This window comes from Salmo salar, chromosome ssa18, assembly GCF_905237065.1.
Source record: "Salmo salar chromosome ssa18, Ssal_v3.1, whole genome shotgun sequence".
In the NCBI taxonomy this organism is placed as follows: domain Eukaryota; kingdom Metazoa; phylum Chordata; class Actinopteri; order Salmoniformes; family Salmonidae; genus Salmo; species Salmo salar.
The window spans coordinates 50,603,727-50,624,793 of record NC_059459.1 but is presented as its reverse complement, the minus strand read 5'-3'; the positions used below and the strand labels follow the sequence as shown (position 1 = coordinate 50,624,793).

General features: G+C 45.2%; 1 protein-coding gene across 2 annotated transcripts; it reads right to left on the bottom strand.

Annotated features, from left to right (window-relative positions):
- Positions 1 to 2,464: 2,464 nt before the first annotated feature.
- Positions 2,465 to 20,717, bottom strand: LOC106577454 (uncharacterized). 2 transcript variants are annotated; one of them, XM_014155445.2, is made up of 6 exons: positions 20,522 to 20,717; positions 20,162 to 20,230; positions 19,026 to 20,055; positions 17,989 to 18,812; positions 15,773 to 15,949; positions 2,465 to 3,406 (listed from the first exon to the last, which is right to left on the bottom strand). In XM_014155445.2, exons 3-6 carry the CDS (start codon positions 19,886 to 19,888, stop codon positions 3,156 to 3,158), a joined length of 2,115 nt encoding a protein of 704 aa, XP_014010920.2. In that variant the 5' UTR covers positions 19,889 to 20,055; positions 20,162 to 20,230; positions 20,522 to 20,717; the 3' UTR covers positions 2,465 to 3,155. The 2 variants fall into 2 exon arrangements, with proteins under 2 accessions (XP_014010920.2, XP_045557217.1); XM_045701261.1 differs by lacking the exon at positions 20,162 to 20,230 and having other exon boundaries at positions 20,522 to 20,695.
- Between the last annotated feature and the right edge of the window lie 350 nt (positions 20,718 to 21,067).

Genomic DNA, 21,067 nt, shown 5'->3' with positions numbered 1-21,067 from the left:
GGCTGTAACTTAACAAAATGTGTAAAAAGTTGAGGGGTCTGAATACTTTCCCGAATGCACTGTATATATACAGTACCAGTCAAAAGTTGGGACACACATACTCATTGAGAGAATACCAAGAGTGTGCAAAGCTGTCATCAAGGCAACTTTGAAGAATATCAAATATACTGCTCAAAAAAATAAAGGGAACACTTAAACAACACATCCTAGATCTGAATGAAAGAAATAATCTTATTAAATACTTTTTTCTTTACATAGTTGAATGTGTTGACAACAAAATCACACAAAAATAATCAATGGAAATCCAATTTATCAACCCATGGAGGTCTGGATTTGGAGTCACACTCAAAATTAAAGTGGAAAACCACACTACAGGCTGATCCAACTTTGATGTAATGTCCTTAAAGCAAGTCAAAATGAGGCTCAGTAGTGTGTGTGGCCTCCACGTGCCTGTATGACCTCCCTACAACGCCTGGGCATGCTCCTGATGAGGTGGCGGATGGTCTCCTGAGGGATCTCCTCCGAGACCTGGACTAAAGCATCCGCCAACTCCTGGACAGTCTGTGGTGCAACGTGGCGTTGGTGGATGGAGCGAGACATGATGTCCCAGATGTGCTCAATTGGATTCAGGTCTGGGGAACGGGCAGGCCAGTCCGTAGCATCAATACCTTCCTCTTGCAGGAACTGCTGACACACTCCAGCCACATGAGGTCTAGCATTGTCTTGCATTAGGAGGAACCCAGGGCCAACCGCACCAGCATATGGTCTCACAAGGGGTCTGAGGATCTCATCTCGGTACCTAATGGCAGTCAGGCTACCTCTGGCGAGCACATGGAGGGCTGTGCGGCCCCCCAAAGAAATGCCACCCCACACCATGACTGACCCACCACCAAACTGGTCATGCTGGAGGATGTTGCAGGCAGCAGAACGTTCTCCACGGCGTCTCCAGACTCTGTCACGTCTGTCACGTGCTCAGTGTGAAGCTGCTTTCATCTGTGAAGAGCACAGGGCACCAGTGGCGAATTTGCCAATCTTGGTGTTCTCTGGCAAATGCCAAACGTCCTGCACGGTGTTGGGCTGTAAGCACAACCCCCACCTGTGGACGTCGGGCCCTCATACCACCCTCATGGAGTCTGTTTCTGACCATTTGAGCAGACACATGCACATTTGTGGCCTGCTGGAGGTCATTTTGCAGGGCTCTGGCAGTGCTTCTCCTGCTCCTCCTTGCACAAAGGCGGAGGTAGCGGTCCTGCTGCTGGGTTGTTGCCCTCTTACGGCCTCCTCCACGTCTCCTGATGTACTGGCCTGTCTCCTGGTAGCGCCTCCATGCTCTGGACACTACGCTGACAGACACAGCAAACCTTCTTGCCACAGCTCGCATTGATGTGCCATCCTGGATGAGCTGCACTACCTGAGCCACTTATGTGGGTTGTAGACTCCGTCTCATGCTACCACTAGAGTGAAAGCACTGCCAGCATTCAAAAGTGACCAAAACATCAGCCAGGAAGCATAGGAACTGAGAAGTGGTCTGTGGTCCCCACCTGCAGAACCACTCCTTTATTGGGGGTGTCTTGCTAATTGCCTATAATTTCCACCTGTTGTCTATTCCATTTGCACAACAGCATGTGAAATGTATTGTCAGTCAGTGTTGCTTCCTAAGTGAACAGTTTGATTTCACAGAAGTGTGATTGACTTGGAGTTACATTGTGTTGTTTAAGTGTTCCCTTTATTTTTTTGAGCAGTGTATATTTTGATTTGATTAACACTTTCTTGGTTACTACATGATTCCAAATATGTTATTTCATAGTTTTGATGTCTTCACCTTTATTCTACAATGTAGAAAATAGTAAAAATAAATAAAAACCCTTGAATGAGCAGGTGTCCAAACTTTTGACTGGTACTGTGTGTGTGTACATATATATATGTATATTGGAAAAAATTATCAAATAGTTTGGCAACCCTGTTTGAAAGCTTTCAAATTATATCAAACTCAACAGTTAGATTTTTCAGTCATAAAGACATGGATGTCTTACGGTAGGGGGGGAAATGCAAAATGGGTCAACTTTGCGCAACTCTATCTCCTGAATGTTTTGGCATTCAGGTTCAAAAAATCACTTTCAGACAACTTCTACCATTGACAAACATGTTTGGAAGGTTTCGTTCAAATCTAAAGGGGTGCAGAAAGTGAATTCATATGGAACGACCGTACGGGTAAAAATAAAAGCTTTGCATGAAGCCTCTTTAGTAATGAGTCGCACCTAAAATCGACATGGGGGGGTCATAATACTCTACAGACGTTTGTGAGAAGACCGACTTTCGGAATGTCTCATGGCCTGACATACACCGCTTTAGCTCTGCCACCTTTCACTGCAAATGTAGAAGGGCGACATCGTAGGATGCGGTGGATTGAGACACAGCCTATGCCAAAAACTGCTCCTTACCATAAAAAAAACAATAGACGGAATTTGATGGGTATTTTTTTATTATGCTAATTGGATTTGAAGAACCACCAGAATTGGTAAAAAAATATATATATTTCGCATGCCAACATATTAGGCAAGAATTAAGAGAAGGCTGATCGTGTCAGGCAAAAATTATGTCAAACACTACACTATTGCAACATACAGTCACGTCTGAAGCGTGCTATAGAGTTCACAGCTGGCAACGCCTCATAACAATTAATCATTTGCAACAATGTCAAAAAGCGCCATCACTATCTTTCCTTTGCAGTACCTCAAACTGTCGTGATAACAAGATAAGACATTGAGTTTGTCGGAGCAGTGACTTAACATCCTAAAACCTACTCTGAGCTAGGAGTTTTCTTACAACAGGTTTTAACAGGATTTCTCGGGCCTTTTCTGAGATGCTTTGTGGATATGGCCCCGGGTTACAGGAGACATTTCAACTAATCTCAATTAATTATCGTTTTGACTCTTGATGAAGTCAACACTGCATTACAGATAAGGACTAATATTTTACTCCTAGTCCCAGGTACGAGTCTTTAAAATGAATTCAGAGGTCAGGTTAATTCAGTAGAAAACCAGTAGACTGCACTTACTTCGCCAGGACCAGAATCAGGTCACTCCAGATCGTAGCAGTTGGTTCTCGACCTCTCCCATCTCTCACTTCCTTTCTCTCTCTCTCCCCATCCCTATCTAACAGAGTGCCCCTTGTCCTGCACTCTCCTTCCGGCCTTGTTTCTTCAGTAGCTGGATGCGGTTGTGGCAGTAAAACTTGATGGCCCTCCAGTCGCGCTGGTTGCTGACCAGAAGAGGACAGAGGTGCAAGCAGCGCTCGCAGTCTGCCTTGGCTGGCACACGCAGCTCCATGATGTTCCTCTTCAGGTGCGTCTCCACGGCGACTCGCTCCGCCTCCGACCAGGGCCGCTTCAGCACCCCACGCTTCCCTGGGAACACAGGACAGACTCATATGTATCAATTACCCAATTCCAAATCCATCCCCACAGAGCACCAAACCCCTAATCTATACAGTGCCTTCAGCAAGTATACACACCCCTTTACTTTTTCCACATTTTGTTGTGTTACAGCCTGAATGTAAAATTGATTAGTTAGATTTTTTGTCACTGGCCTAAACACAACACCACATATGTCAAAGCAGATTTAATTATTATTAAAAAAATAATAATAATACGTTTACAAATTAATTACAAATGAAAAGCTTAAATGACTTGCGTTAATAAGTATTCAACCACTTTGTTATGGCAAGCCTAAATAAGTTCAGGAGTACAAATGTGTCTAACAAGTCACATAATAAGTTGCATGGACTCACTCTGTGTGCAGTAAAGAAATCTAATCTTATCGGTCGCATACACATTTAGCAGATGTTCCCTGTGGCTCAGTTCGTAGAGCATGGTGTTTGCAACGTCAGGGTTGTGGGTTCGATTCCCACGGGGGCCAGTACAAAAAATTAATTTAAAAAAGAAAAAAATGCATGAAATGAAATGTATGAAATGTATGCATTCACTACTGTAAGTCGCTCTGGATAAGAGCGTCTGCTAAATGACTAAAATGTAAAATGTAAAAATCGAAATGTTATTGCAGGTGTAGCGATATGATTGTGTTCCTATCTCCAACAGTGCAGGAATATCTAACAATATACACAAAAAAAATTATAAAATCTATTCTAATAATACATTCTATATACAGTTGAAGTCTGAAGATACATACACCTTAGCGAAATAATTTTAAACTCAGTTCACAATTCCTGACATTAATCCTTGTAAAACGGTCATTAAGACACTAACAGCTTACAGACGACAGGCAATTAAGGTCACAGTTATGAAAACTTAGGACATTAAAGAGGCCTTTCTACTGACTCTGAACGTTCCTTAGGCATGCTGCAAGGAGGCATGAGGACTGCAGATGTGGCCAGGGCAATAAATTGCAATGTTCGTACTGTGAGACGCCTAAGACAGAGCTACAGGGAGACAGGACGGACAGCTGATCGTCCTCGCAGTGGCAGACCACGTGTAACAACACCTGCACAGGATCGGTATATCCGAACATCACACCTGCGGGACAAGTACAGAAAGGCAACAACAACTGCCCGCAATAGGCTGAGAGAGGCTGGACTGAGGGCTTGTGGGCCTGTTGTAAGGCAAGTCCTCACCAAACATCACCGGCAATGGGCACAAACCCACCAAACGCTGGACCAGACAGGACTGGCAAAAAGTGCTCTTCACTGACGAGTCAAGGTTTTGTCTCACCAGGGGTGATGGTCGGATTCGCGTTTATCTTCGAAGGAATGAAGGTTACACCAAGGCCTGTACTCTGGAGAGGGATCGATTTGGAGGTGGAGGGTCCATCATGGTCTGGGGCGGTGTGTCACAGCATCATCGGACTGAGCTTGTTGTCATTGCAGGCAATCAACACTGTGTGTTACAGGGAAGACATCCTCCTCCCTCATGTGGTACCCTTCCTGCAGGCTCATCCTGACATGACCCTCCAGCATGACAATGCCACCAGCCTTACTGCCACCAGCCACACTGCTAGTTCTGTGCGTGATTTCCTGCAAGACAGGAATGTCAGTGTTCTGCCATGGCCAGAAAAGAGCCCGGATCTCAATCCCATTGAGCACGTCTGGGACCTGTTGAGCACGTCTGGGACCTGTTGGATCGGAGGATGAGGGCTAGGGCCATTCCCCCCCAGAAATGTCAGGGAGCTTGCAGGTGCCTTGGTGGAAGAGTGGGGTAACATATCACAGCAAGAACTGGAAAATCTGAAGCAGTCCATGAGGAGGAGATGCACTGCAGTACTTAATGCAGCTGGTGGCCACACCAGATACTGACTGTTATTTTAGATTTTGACCCCCCCCCCCCCTTTGCTCAGGGACACATTATTCAATTTCTGTTAGTCACGTGTCTGTGGATCTTGTTCAGTTTGTCTCAGTTGTTAAATCTGATCTTCATACAAATATTTACACATGTTAAGTTTGCTGAAAATAAACAGTTGACAATGAGAGGTTACGTTTTTTTGCTGATATATAATATACACACACATTCTGTTTTTGGGAAAGTATTCAGACCCCTCCACTTTTTTCACATTATGAAGCGTTAGACTTATTCTAAAATGTAATTGTTCGTTTTTGTCCCCTCAATCTAGTCACAATACACCATAATGACAATGCAAAAATGTTTTGTTAATATATTTATTATAAAAAAATGAAATATTACATAAGTATTCAGACCCTTTACTCAGTACTTTGTTGAAGCACCTTTGGCAGCGATTATAGCATCGAGTCTTCTTGGGTATGACGCTACAGCTTGGCACATCTGTATTTGGGGAGTTTCTCCCATCCTTCACTGCAGATCCTCTTAAGCTCTGTCATGTTGGATGGGGAGCGTTGCTGCACAGCTATTTTCAGGTCTCTGCCGAGATGTTAGATCAGGTTCAAGTCTATGCTCTGTCTGGGCCAGTCAAGGCCATTCAGAGACTTGTCCCGAAGCCAGGGGTCGTAGTCCTGTTGGAAGGTGAAGCTGCACCCCAGTTTGGTGGTCCTGAGCGCTCTGGAGCAGGTTTAAAATCAAGGATCGCTCTGTACTTTCCTCCGTTCATCTTTGCCTCGATCCTGACAGGTCTCCCAGTCCCTGCCACTGAAAAACATCCCCACAGCATGATGCTGCGATGATACCACCATTCTTCATTGTAGGGATAGTGCCAGGTTTCCTCCAGACTTGACGCTTGGCATTCAGGCCTAAGAGTTCAATTTTGGTTTGATCAGACCAGAGAATCTTGTTTCTCATGGTCTGAGAGTCTTTAGGTGCCTTTTATGCTGCAATAGTTTGTGTCGGGGGCTAGGGTCAGTCTGTTATATCTGGAGTATTTTTTCTGTCTTATCCGGTGTCCTGTGTGAATTTAAGTATGCTCTCTCTTTCTCTCGGAGGACCTGAGCCCTAGGACCATGCCTCAGGACTACCTGGCATGATGACTCCTTGCTGTCCCCAGTCCACCTGGCCATGCTGCTGCTCCAGTTTCAACTGTTCTGCCTGCGGCTATGGAACTCTGACCTGTTCACCGTACATGCTACCTGTCCCAGACCTGCTGTTTTCAACTCTCTAGAGACAGCAGGAGCGGTAGAGATACTCTCAATGATCGGCTATGAAAAGCCAACTGACATTTACTCGAGGTGCTGACTTGTTGCACCCTCGACAACTACTGTGATTATTATTTGACCATGCTGGTCATTTATGAACATTTGAGCATCTTGGCCATGTTCTCTTATAATAATCTCCACCCAGCACAGCCAGAAGAGGACTGGCCACCCCTCATAGCCTGGTTCCTCTCTAGGTTTCTTCCTAGGTTTTGGCCTTTCTAGGGAGTTTTTCCTAGCCCCCGTGCTTCTACACCTGCATTGCTTGTTGTTTGGGGTTTTAGGCTGGGTTTCTATACAGCACTGAGATATCAGCTGATGTAAGGGCTACATAAATACATTTGATTTTTGGCAAACTACAAGCGGGCTGTCATGTGCCTTTTACTGAGGAGTGGCTTCCATCCAGTGGAGTGCTGCAGAGATGGTTGTCCTTCTGGAAGGTTCTCCCATCTCCACAGAGGAACTCTAGAGCTCTGTCAGAGTGACCATCAGGTTCTTGGTCACCTACCTGACCAAAGCCCTTCTCCGCCAATTGCTCAGTTTGGCTGGGCGGCCAGCTTTAGGAAGTCTTTGTGATTCCAAACTTTTTCCATTTAAGAATGATGGAGGCCATTGTGTTCTTGGGGACCTTAAATACTGCAGAAATTATTTGGTACCCTTCCCCAGATACGTGCTTCGACACAATCCTGTCTCAGAGCTCTACGGACAATTCCTTCGACCTCATGGCTTGGTTTTTGCGCTAAACATACACTGTCAACTGTGGGACCTTATATAGACAGGTGTGTGGCTTTCCAAATCATGTCCAATCAATTGAATTTACCACAGGTGGACTCCAAAGAAGTTGTAAAAACATCAAGGATGATCAATGTAAACAGGATGCACCTGAGCTCAATATTGAGTCTCATAGTCAAGGGTCTGAATATTTATGTAAATACATTTCTAAAAACCTGTTTTCGCTTTGCCATTATGAGGTAGTGTGTGTAGATTGCTGAAGAATGTTTTATTTAATACATTTCAGAATAAGGCTGTAACGTAACAAAATTAGGGAAAAGTCAAGGGGTCTGAATACAATATGGACAGTATATGGATATAATATGTAGTATATCTGAAGAATAGTGTATGTACAGCAATAGTTAAATAGGGTAGGCTTTGACTAGAATACAGTATATACACATATGGAACGGGTAAAACAGTATGCAAACATTAAAATGACCAGTGTTCCATGACTATGTACATAGGGCAGCTGCCTCTAAAGTGCATGGTAGAGTAACCGGGTGGTAGCCCGCTAGTGACCGTGACTAAACTTCAGGGCAGGGTACTGGGCGGAGGCTGGCTAGTGGTGACTATTTAACAGTCTGATGGCCTTGATGTAGAAGCTAGTTTTTCAGTCTTTCGGTCCCAGTTTTGATGCACCTATACTGACCTCGCCTTCTAGATGGTAGCGGGGTGAACAGGCCGTGGCTCAGGTGGTTGTCCTTGATGATCTTCTTTGCCTTCCTATGACACCGGGTGCTGTAGATGTCCTGGAGGGCAGTGCATCCCTGGTGATGCATTGGGAAGACCGCACCACCCACTGGAGAGCCCAGCGGTTGCGGACAGTGCAGTTGCCATACCACGCGGTGATAAAGCCCGACAGAAAGCTCTCAACGGTGCATCTGTAAAAGTTTGTGAGGGTCTTAGGGGCCAAGCTGAATTTCTTCAGCCTGCTGAGGTTGAAGAGGCGCTGTTGCGCCGCCATCACCACAGTATCTGTGTGGGTGGAGCATTTGTCAGTGATGTGTACGCCGAGGAGCTTGAAGCTTTTCACCTTCTCCACTGTGGCCCGTCGATGTGGATGGGGGCGTGCTCCATCTGTTGAAGTCCACGATCAACTCCTTCATTTTGTTGGCATTGAGAGACGTTATTTTCCTGTCACCACTTCGCCAGGGCCCTCACCTCCTCCCTGTAGGATTTCTCGTAGTCGTTTGTAATCAGGACTACCACTGCTGTGTTGTCTGCAAACTTGATGATCGAGTTGGAGACAACCGTGGCCATGTAGTTATGGGTGAACGGAGTAGACGGGGCTGAGCATGTGGGGCCCCAGTGTTGAGGATCAGCGAAGTGGAGATGTTGTTTCCTACCTTCACAACCTGGGGGCAGCCCGTCAGGAACTCCAGGACTCAGTTGCACAGAGAGTTGTTCAGAACCATAACCTTAATAATGAGCTTGGAGGGTACTATGGTGTTGAAGGCTGAGCTGTAGTCAAAGAACAGCATTCTTATAGGTATTCCTCTTGTCCAGATGGGATAGGGCAGTGTGCAGTGCGATGGTGACATCGGTGGATCTATTGGGGTGGTATGCAAATTGCAGTGGGTCTAGGGCCGGGTAAGGTGGAGGTGATATGATCTGAGCTTCTCAAAGCACATAATGATGACAGAGGTGAGTGCTACAGGGCGATAGTAATTTTGTTCAGTTACCTTCACTTTCTTGGAACAGGAACAATGGTGGACATCTTGAAGCAAGTGTGGATAACAGAGAGGCAGTGGTAGAAAACGTACTCAATTGTCCTAATTGAGTAAAAGTAAAGATACCTTAATAGAAATTGACTCAAGTAAAAGTCAACCAGTAAAATACTACTTGACTAAAAGTATTTGGTTTTAAATATACTTAAGTATCAACAGTACCGTAATTTCCGGACTATTAAGCGCATCCATATAAGCCGCACCCACTGAATTAAAAAATAAATATTATTTTGAACATAAATAAGCCGCACGTCTATAAGCCGCAGGTGCCTATCGGTACATTGAAACAAATGAACTTTAACGAAACACGGCTTGTAACAAAAATAAATAGGCTTTAACGAAACACGGCTTGTAACAAAAAAAAAAAATTAGCAGTAAGCTTTAGTTGTCTTTTTGCAGAGTCAATTCCTCACGCTGCTGTTTCCAACGTCTTATCATCGACTCATTAAGAACAAGCTCCCGTGCAGCAGCTCTATTTCCTTTTCCAACAGCCAGATCAATCGCCTTCAACTTGAAAGCTGCATCATATGCATTTCTCCGTGTCTTTGCCATGACAAAATAACTTTGCCGTGACAAAATAACTACCGTAATGATGGGAAGTTTGAGAGCGCTCGATTTAATCTAAACAGTAAACAAAAAAGTTGTTTGACCTTAACCCGTTCGGCAATTTCATTGGTCTAATGAAAGCTTCATGCCGCCAAAAAACTGAGCATGTCACAGAATGTGTTTTTTTTGGAGAAAAAAAATTGAAAGCGGGAAAAATCCATATATTAGCCGCGTCATTGTTTAAGCCGCGAGGTTCAAAGCCTGGGAAAAAAGTTGCGGCTTATAGTCCGGAATTTACGGTAAATGGAATTGCTAAAATGTACTTAAGTATCAAAAGTATAAAACATTACACATTCCTTATATTAAGCAAATCAGATGGCAGAATTTTCTTGTTTTTCTATTGACGGATAGCCAGGGGCACACTCCAAAACAGACATTTACAAACTAAGCATTTGTGTTTAGTGAGTCAGCCAGATCAGAGGCAGTAGGGATGACCAGGGATGTTCTCTTGATAAGTGTGTGAATTAGACAATTTTCCTGTCAAAATGTAACGAGTACTTTTGGGTGTCAGGGAAAATGTATGGAGTGAAATGTACATTATTTTCTTTAGGAATGTAGTTAAGTAAAAGTTGGCAAAAATATAAATAGTAAAGTAAAGTACAGATACCCCAAAAAACAACTTAAGTAGTACTTTACTCCACTGCAGACAGGGATAGGGAGAGATTGAATATGTCCGTAAACACTCCTGCCAACTGGTCTGCGCATGCACTGAGGACGCGGCTAGGGAATCTGTCTGGTCTGGCAGCCTTGCGAGGGTTAACACGCTTAAATGTCCTACTCACGTCGGCCACGGAGAACGAGAGCTAATAGCCCACGTCAGCAGCACTTTGTTTTCCTCGAAGCGGGCGAATAAGGTGTTTAGCTTGTCCGGGAGCAAGACATCTGTGTCCGCAACGTGACGGATTTTTCCTTTATAATCTGTAATTGTCTGAAGTCCCTGCCACATACTCACGACTAAGCCGTTGAATTGCGACTCCACTTTGTCTCTGTACTGATGTTATACCAGTTTCATTGCCTATCGAAGGGCATAACTGGACTGTTGGTACTCAACCATATTCCCAGTCACCTTGCCGTAGTTAAATGCAGTGGTTTGAGCTTTCAGTTGTGTGCAAATGCTGCCATCTATCCACGGTTTTTGGTTTGGATAGGTTTTCATAGTCACAGTGGGCACAACATCCCCTATACACTTCCTGATGAACTCAGTCACGGTGTCAGTGTATACGTCAATGTTATTCTCAGAGGCATCCCAGTCCACGTGATCAAAACAATCTTGAAGCATGGATTCCAATTTGTCAGACCACCGTTGAACAGTCCTTACTACGGGTACTTCCTGTTTGAGGTTCTGCCTAATAGTGTTTAACATGATTTTTGAATGACTACCTCATCTCTGTACCCCACACATACAGATAATTGTAAGGTACCTCAGTCAAACATTGAATTCAACCACAAAGACCTGGGAGGTTTTCCAATGCCTTGCAAAGAAGGGCACCTATTGGTAGATGGGTCAAAATAAAAAAAGCAGACATTGAATACCCCTTTGAGCTTGGTGAAGTTAACTACACTTTGGATGGAGTATCAATACACACAGTCACTACAAAGATACAGGCGTCCTTCATAACTCAGTTGCCAGAGAGGAAGGAAAATGCTCAGGGATTTCACCATGAGGCCAAGGGTGACTTTAAAACAGTTAGTGTTTAATGGCTGTGATGGGAGAAAAACTGAGGACGGATCAACAACAGTGTAGTTACTCTACAATACTAACATAATTGACAGAATGAAAAGGAAGCCTGTACAGAATAAAAATATTCCAAAACATGCATCCTGTTTACAACAAGGCACTAAAGTAATATTGCAAAGAATGTGTCAAAACAATTTACTTTTTGTACTGAATACAAAGGGGTATGTTTGGGGCAAATCCAACACACCACATTACTGAGTACCACTCTCCATATTTTCAAATATAGTGTTGGCTGCATCATGTTATGGGTATGCTTGTACTCATTAAGGACTTGAGAGTTCTTAAAAAAAAAATAAAAAAAAATACATGGAATTGAGCTAAGCACAGGCAAAATCCTAGAGGAAAAGCTGGTTCAGTCTGCTTTCCACCAGAAAGTAGGAGATTAAAATAATCTAAAACAAGGCAAAATCAACAATGAAATGTCAATAAATATAACAAAATGTCTAAAAACATGTTTTCACTCATGGGGTATTGTGTATCGATGGGGGAGATTTTGAATTCAGGCTGTAACAACAAAAATGTGGAATACGTCAAGGGGTATGAATAGTGTATATATATATTTTTTTTTTTTTGGGGGGGGGGGGGAGAAGGCCCATATCCACAAAGCATATCTGAAAAGGTCCTGGGAATCCTGTTAAAAAAGGGTTTGAAGACAACAAAAAACTCCCAGCTTAGAGTAGGTTTTAGGATGATAAGACATTTCCCAGACAAACCCTGGAGTGCCAGGAGCAAATGAAAAGGTGCAGCTCAGCTGGTAATCACAACAGTTCGAGGCACCTCAAAGGAAAGAAAGTTATGACGCTCATTGACATTGTAGCAAATGATGGGGAATAACCAATCGCAATGAGGCATTGCCAGTTGTGAACTCTGTAGCACACTACAGACAATTCTAGTGAATGTGACTGTACATCTTAATGTTGTAATGGTAAAATATTTCATATACAGTAATATCGCCTGACGAACAATTTTCTTAAATCACATAATACAGTGCCTTCGGAAAGTATTCAGACCCCTTGACTTTTACCACAATTTGTTACGTTACAGCCTTATTCTAAAACAGATTAAAAAAAATTAAAAAATCCTCAATCCACACACAATGACAAAGAAAAAAGTTTGGGTAAATATTGCTAATTTATATATATTTTTTAAATGACACCTTATTTACATAAGTATTCAGACCCTTTGCTATGAGACTCAATATTGAGCTCAGGTGCATCCTGTTGATGGTGACTATTGATCATCCTTGAGACATTTCTACAACTTGATTGGAGTCCACCTGTGGTAAATTCAATTGATTGGACATGATTTGGAAGGGCACACACCTCTCTATATAAGCTCCCACAGTTGACAGTGCATGTCAGAGCAAAAACCAAGCCATGATGTCGAAGGAATTGTCCGTAGAGCTCCGAGACAGGATTGTGTCGAGGCACAGATCTGGGAAAGGGTACCAAAACATTTCTGCAGCATTGAAGGTCCCCAAGAACACAGTGGCCTCCATCATTCCAAAATGGAAGTTTGGAAACACCATGACTCCTCCAAGAGCTGGTCTCACCAGCCAAACTGAGCAATCGGGGGAGAAGGACTTTGGCCAGGGAGGTCACCAAGAATCTGCTGGTCACTCTGACAAAGCTCCAGAGTTCCTCTTTGGAGATGGGAGAACCTTCCAGAAGGACAACCATCTCTGCAGCACTCCACCAATGAGGCCTTTATGGTAGAGTGGCCAGACGGAAGCCACTCCTCAGTAAAAGGCACATGACAGCCAGCTTGGAGTCTGCCAAAAGGTACCTAAAGGACTCTCAGACCATGAGAAACAAGATTCCCTGGTCTGATGAAACCAAGATTGGACTCTTTGGCCGGAATGCTAAGTGTCACATCTGAAGGAAACCTGGCACCATCCCTACGGTGAAGCATGGTGGTGGCAGCATCATGTGGTGGGGATGTTTTTCAGCGGCAGGGACTGGGAGACTAGTCAGGATAGAGGGAAAGGTGAACAGAGCAAAGTACAGAGAGATCCTTGATGAAAACCTGCTCCAGAGCGCTCAGGACCTCAGACTGGGGCGAAGGCTCACCTTCCAACAGGACAAATGACCCTAAGCACACAGCCAAGACAAAGCAGGAGTGGCTTCAGGACAATTCTATGAATGTCCCAGCCAGAGCCCGGACTTGATCGAAACATCTCTGAAGAGACCTGAAAATAGCTGTGCAATGACGCTCCCCATCCAACCTGACAGAGCTTGAGAGGATCTGCAGAGAGGAATGAGAGAAACTCCCCAAATACAGGTGTGCCAAGCTTGTAAAGTCACACCCAAGAAGACTCAATGCTGTAATCGCTGCCAAAGGTGCTTCAACAAAGTATTGAGTAAAGGGTCTGAATAGTTACGTAAATGTGTTTTCAGTTTTTTTTAATAAATTAGCCAAATTTGCTAAAAAATACATTTCTTTGTCATTATGGGGTATTGTGTTTAGGTTGATGAGGGGGGGAACTATTTAATACATTTTAGAATAAAGGCTGTAAAGTAACAAAATGTGGAAAAAGTCAAGGGGTCTGAATACTTTCCGAATGCACTGTATGTTGGCATGCATGAAACAATTTATGGTCGTTAAAAGCTGAATTCTGACAATATTACTGTTATATCAACCCACTAGTCACTCCCATTTAACAACTAAATCGCTTTGGCACAGTCGGCCTCAAGTCACTTGACGATAATGTTGCAAACAACGCTGCATACAATGTTTGAAAGGTCTCTCATTTTCATCAAACACAAACAAAGTTAACATAAGTTCTTGATGCCTTCAAATGCCCAACTTACAGACATGCCCGATCTCTGCATTTTTTTAACAATGTGATATTGCTCTCCAATAATACAATGTAGGTAATTCAATAAACCAATAGAAAAACATCTTTATTTGTTAGCTCATTTGTTATAAGTATTTAGGCATATCATGTGAATTAAGCCTTGTGAAATTATTGTGAAAGGCACAAGAGACACTGCTGCATGTTATATGATATGAATTATATGATCAATCCATAAATTATCGAAACATTTTTTTAACAACTCCATAGAAATCGCTTGTGGCGCAGGAACCACTGATTCCCTGCATTTTTCTATTATCAAGACAGCTGCTGGTAACTCTTAACTGGTTAGGGAAGCTCATGAGGTGTCCTAAATATCTGTCAAATGTGTGTGACTTCTGACTAAAGAGGTTCATGCACAGCTTTTATGATGAAAAATATTCAACAATATCTTTTTCCTGACAAACTATTGACGATAACGAGACGCCCTGGGGGAAAAAAACGATAACTATTACAAATTACTTTTCATTTTAGTGTACAAAAATGTGACCAGATGAGAATTCCATGTGACATTTAATTTGACATGCAGCTCCTTCTCAATTGTTTTGTCCAACCATAAGCATGCATGCAAAATATTTTATGCAATCCTCTAATTGGCAGAATTTACATCTTTCAGTTGCGTGGTCTGATTGAGCTGATCTGCCCGGCTCTCCCACACAGCTCCCAGGCGGTCACTTCAGTCATTCATCAATCTTTTGAACTGATGCAAAGCCAGGACACTTCACTTGTAACTAACCTCAATTATGTTTACTCTCTCACTTTCATGTGGGCTATTTTTGCTTTGAACACAATGTGCTCTATTATTCATTAATCTGTGTTGCCACTCTCGCACCACGGTCCTCAAATGAGTTGCAGTTAACTTTTTCCAATTGGAAAAACATATGAAAAACAATATTAGGAGTGAAGTAATACTCGGAAAGCTCCCCTTTTCAAGGAAACCACTGTTATTTCCCCCCTTCGTGGTTATGATGGGAAGAAAATCAGAGCTGTAAATTGTTTAACCTGTAGCCAAGGCTTTATAGCCTATATGCTTAATTATGTCTGGCATTACCATCTGCCACAATATCAATGTTGCCAGCTAAGGTATAAGAGGGAATAGTAGGCCTAGTTGGACAAGGCACATGATGGAAGTTAGAGGTTGCCTAAACATTCATTATTTACACTATTATGTGACCAAAACGGCTGTGACTAAAACAAGACAAAAATTGTCCAGAGTTTTAGTCGACTGAAAACAAAAACTAACGAAGGATGAAATGACTAAAATGTGACTAAGATTTCTAGATTTAAAAAGATCAATAGGTGTTAGGAAGTAATCGAGTCGCTTGTCGAATCCCTTGTTGATCAAACTTGTCTGACGCTAGCACACACTGGCTCACAAAAATAGGCTATTGTTCAAAACAATTCACCAAAATATGCATTAATACATAAAGCATTGGGTAGGCCGAAAAATACAACGGTACATACCGGACTTGGGCTGGATGCTTCTCCTTTTGTGGGCACCAGGGAGTGGAGGGTTGACAGAGAGAGGGGGTCCTTTTTTCTTGTGGGGGGGTCGACCTGGTCGCTTCTTCACCACCTCCACCTTCTCTGCCTCCCCGTCCGAGTCACCTGAGAAGGAGTCTGCAGAGTTACCCGACATCACTGTTGGATAAGGATAGAAGAGGGAGAGGGCACATATGTCAACAGGAATATAACATACAACATGCTTTGTTCATTCACCAACACCTGCTTTACAAAAAAGAAAAAAATAATTGTCCTCTCACTGTCAACTGCATTCATTTTCAGCAAACTTAACAACTGTAAATATTTGTATAAACATAGCAAGAGTCAACAACTGAGACATAAACTGAACAAGTTCCACAGACTTGCTGTGAGATGTTACCCCACTCTTCCACCAAGCCACCTGCAAGCTCCCGGACATTTCTGGGGGGAATGGCCCTAGCCCTCACCCTCCAATCCAACAGGTCCCAGACTTGCTCAATGGGATTGAGATCCGAGCTCTTTGCTGGCCATGGCAGAACACTGACATTCCTGTCTTGCGGGAAATCACGCAAAGAACGAGCAGTGTGGCTGGTGGTATTGCCATGCTAGAGGGTCATATCAGGATGAGCCTGCAGGAAGGGTACCACATGAGGGAGGCGGATGTCTTCCCTGTAACGCACAGCGTTGAGATTGCCTGTAATGACAACAAGCTCCGTCCGATGATGCTGTGACACACCGCCCCAGACCATGATCGACCCTCCACCTCCAAATCGATCCTGCTCCAGGGTACAGCCCTCAGTGTAACGCTCATTGCTTCGACAATAAACGTGAATCCGACCATCACCCCTGGTGAGACAAAACCTTGACTCGTCAGTGAAGAGCACTTTTGCCAGTCCTGTCTGGTCCAGCGACGGTGGGTTTGTGCCCATAAGCGACATTGTTGCCGGTGATGTCTGGTGAGGACCTGCCTTACAACAGGCCCACAAGCCCTCAGTCCAGCCTCTCAGCCTATTGCGGACAGTCTGGGCACTGATGGAGGGATTGTGCGTTCCTGGTGTAACTTGGGCAGTTGTTGTTGCCATCCTGTGCCTGTCCCGCAGGTGTGATCTTCGGATGTACCGATCTGTGCAGGTGTTGTTGTTACACGTGGTCTGCCACTGTGAGGAAGATCAACTGTCCGTCCTGTCTCCCTGTAGCGCCGTCTTAGGCGTCTCACAGTACGGACATTGCAATTTATTGCCCTGGCCACATCTGCAGTCCTCATGCCTCCTTGCAGCATGCCTAGGGCACGTTCATAGAGATGAGCAGGGACCCTGGGCATCTTTCTTTTGGTGTTTTTCCAGAGTCAGAAAGGCCTCTTTAGTGTCCTAAGTTTTCATAACTGTGACCTTAATTGCCTACTGTCTGTAAGCTGTTAGTGTCTTAACGACCGTTCCACAGGTGCATGTTCATTAATTGTTTATGGGTCATTGAACAAGCATTGGAAACAGTGTTTAAACCCTTTACAATGAAGATCTGTGAAGTTATTTGGATTTTTACGAATTATCTTTGAAAGACAGGGTCCTGAAAAAGGGACATTTCTTTTTTTGCTGAGTTTACAATGTAAAGAACTTGGAGACTCAGGGAAACGTTTTCTTCTGGAATTTACACACTTGTAATGAGCAAACAGCAACATATCACATAGTCCGTTAACAATGTCTGATGAGGACAGATTGTTGTACTGCAGGCAATGGAATCGCAAGGTGCAGTATTCAGAGCTCCCATCTATTTAAAATGTTATGATTAGTTTGCTCACAGCTGTGTCATAGCGAGAGAAGAGTCACCCTTGTGTCACCTCCCTCAGTGTAAAGCCTCCCTTATTACTGCTTTATTAACAACTTACACAAGTAAACATACCCCTAGTGAGCATGACAAGCATACTCATATTAAACAAAGCTATCAATTACTCTACTGCTGATCCATCTCAGAACCTCGTTTCCTCCTCTCCTCCATCATCACAATGAGAGAAAATTGGGGAAATTAATAGTTCACACCTAAATGCAATTCAACTTTTCTCTTGTATTCCCTCCTGAAGGTAACTGGTGCAAACCCTTCATGAACAGAAACTTTCTTTTTTTAGGGATGGCGTTCTGTCATGAATTCGAAGTGAGTGCTAGTTTCGTCATAACAGAGCCAAGTTCCCGGCAGTGTCTCCTTACCATCAAGCTCCAGACAAATGTGCTGCAGGCTCATACCCCTGAACAGCATGCCCTGCCGCTCCCCATAAAGCACCACCCTGCCCACATGTCCCATCAACGCAGGGTCTCGGCCTATCGTGGTGCAGCTCTGGGTTACGTGGTACTCCCGCTGCAGGAAGTCTTCCAGGCGCTTGCCAGCCGCCCCGCCCGGCAGGCCCTGCCCCTCACCTTCCTCCAGGAGCAGTAACTGGGTAAGGATGGCCACCTGCCGGCGCACTCGCGTTTGGGTCAGAACTCCGGGGTTCTTGGCGCCGCTGGCACGTGCCAGGTTGCGCAGCAGGTCGGTGCCCCGGAGCGGGGTGGCGGGCGAATGGAAGGGCCGGGAGAAGACGTAGGGGCTGTGGGGGTCCACGCCCACATTGGCAGAGGTCTGAAGGAGCAGCTCCATGCAGGGCTCGCAGTGCGGGGGCAGGATGAGGGGCTGGATACGCCCCCGCTTACCCAGCACACCTGCCCGGGGGAGGTGGCAAAGTACCTGGCGCTCGAAGGGGGAGAGGATGGCCTCTAGGCCAGTGGGGGGGTCGTTGGCCAAGTTAGCCTGGGTCGGGCTCGGTGTGGTGGTGCGATTGTGGTAGTCCTGGGTGGTGAGCTTGGCCACTTCGCACTCACGATGCCGGTTGTAGAGGATAAGTAGCGCCAGGCTGGAGTGGCAAAGTAGGCGCCAGGCCTCGGCCGAACTGGGGGAGCGAGATAGGGACAAGAAGGAAGAGTGCTGCTGCCGGCGGAGGAAGAGCACCAGGCAGGAGAGGGAGGATAGGAGAGGGGGCATGTGATGTCTGTGAGAGCTAGAAAAAGGAGAGAGGCAGAGAGAGAGGGAGAGAGAAAGTAAAAACAATAACATGTCAAAAAGTAATATTTTTACTTTATCACAATAATGATAGATTTGCAGAATATGCTGTCATTTCTCAAGCAGTTTTGATTCAGAACTTCATATTTCACATTTCATTTAGGCCCGACTTTCTTTCCAATGCAGCAGAACCATATTATCCATCACATACCTAGCCATCTTGGCACTCTTATTCTCAGGACTCTCCCCTTCCCCAGCTCCACACAGCTCCAGTTCCTCACCCGGCTCTTCTTCCTCCGGCTCGGGGGTAGAACGTGGAGGGATCGCTTCCTCCTTGCTCCTGAAGCACCCCTCTGTTTTCTGCTGCTCCTCCTTTGCTCTCTTCGGCCTGTGGCCCCTCCTGGCTGGTGTGGGCAGACTTTTAACCGGTGCCACTGCAGGGGCGAAGCATTGCTTTGGCGTCTGCACCGATAAGTTGGAGCCTTTCTTGGCCACGGCCGACTGTGCAGACAGTGAGAGCGAAAAGGAGACCGCCGCCGAGGAACTTCGAGTGGCCGGCGCATCCCTCTCTCTCTCCCTGGAGAAATGAGGGGGAGGGGCGGGAGCGGAGGATGAGGAGGGCTGGGGGGAGGCGAAGGTGTGGCCATGAGAGGAGGTGGTGGAGGAGGAGTGAGGATGGGAGGAGGTAGAGGAGGAGTGTGTGTGGCGTGTGGCTAGATCCATGGCCGCCCTGACCTTTGGCTGGTTGGCATGGTGTTTCTCCAGGTGGCGCGCCAGCGAACGGTAGTGGCGGCCGCAGTAGGAACAGTGCTGCCGTCGGCTGACCGTAGCCCCGCTGGAGCTGCCAATGTTTATGTTGATGTTGTTGTTGATATTGGTGGTGGGGGGCACTAGGGTCATGGCGGGCTGAGACTGGTTCTGGGCAGGGGAGGCGGCCAGTCGGGAGGACGACAACAAGCAGGGGTGGCCGGGTCCCGCTCTGGGGTTAGCGGCGCTGTTCTTCTTGGTGGTGACCGTGACAGCTATCTTGCGCTTCTTTCGGCGACGGAGCATACGGCCCCTCAGCTCCTCCATCTCTCTTCTTCATAGTCATCATCATCGTCGTCGTCTTCCTCCTCATCTTCTTCTCGGTCCGAGTCGCTGGGCTCAGAGTGGGTGAGCGGGGAGGAGGAAGGGGAGAGGGACCAGGAGGGGGTGAGGTAGTCAGAGAGAGACAGAGGGTGGGGGCCGGGCTCTTCCTCCTGTTTGGAGACAAACCCCAAAACAAGACAAAAGAGACTTTGTAAATACCCTCTGTAAACAATAGATTAAATGAACTTGAGGTAGGGTCACGACCGTTTTGATTACCTTCTTAATGTTATTGTCTGGGTTAAAGCTGCAGTCAAACCCTCGCGAAGACACAGAGCTATGGAATCCCTAGAATATTCATAACACAACCAACAGGCTTCAATATGGATTCAGAGCATTATTATCTGAGTGCCACAACAATTACACTGGGCATTGCAATGTTTTTTCTTAGAACAAGGAGACAACATGAATACAACTAGTAATGCCTACAGATGAACAACGTCAATTTTGATGTGTATAAGGTTGCTGTTAGTCAGACGCCATGACCTCTAACAACACTCATTCCCCAAGTATATTTAAGAATGGCTGAAATGGGTTTGCGATGAGGAAAGCTGGTGATGTTATCAGCAAGTCAATCACCATGGCGTTCTCTCCCCAGTCCGTCAGGCTGTAGTCCACCGTGATCTCCTCCCCTTTGGTGATGTCGTGGATCGCTATAACGACCAGTCGCACCTGGCTTCCACAGTGCACTTCTCGGATTCTGCAGTTGGGCGGGGGGTGGAAGAGCACTGGCCCCCGGACCCCACTCGCCCCCTCCTCACCCAGCTCCGACACGCTGTACAGAGAAACACAGTAACGTTACATTGGATTGGTCGTCACCAAGCCTGGTCCTGGAGAGATACACGGTGTGCCGCCTTTTGCTCTACTCCAGCACTGACACACCGGATTTTACTGATCAAGGTCTTGGTGAGGTGTGGGCTATTCTACGGTAACGGATTTGCGCTTTGACTCAGTTTTTTTACTTAAAAAATGTATGCCAAACAAAAAATATTGATTTCAAAAGTTGAACAAACCATATAATGCTATGCAAAAGGACAAATTGTGACAATTTCCACTGAACATTTTTCTAAAACGAATTTAGTGGAAGAATTGTGCAGGTGCAAACTTTAATAATGGAATTAATGT

Excerpts from the sequence above, each read along its gene's own strand:
- LOC106577454 (XM_014155445.2), bottom strand. The coding sequence starts at position 19,888 with ATGGAGGAGCTGAGGGGCCGTATGCTCCGTCGCCGAAAGAAGCGCAAG. Across the intron at positions 18,813-19,025 it reads AAGAGTGCCAAGATGGCTAG|CTCTCACAGACATCACATGC; the intron begins GTATGTGATGGA and ends TCCTTTTTCTAG. Across the intron at positions 3,407-15,772 it reads AAGCATCCAGCCCAAGTCCG|GGAAGCGTGGGGTGCTGAAG; the intron begins GTATGTACCGTT and ends CTGTGTTCCCAG.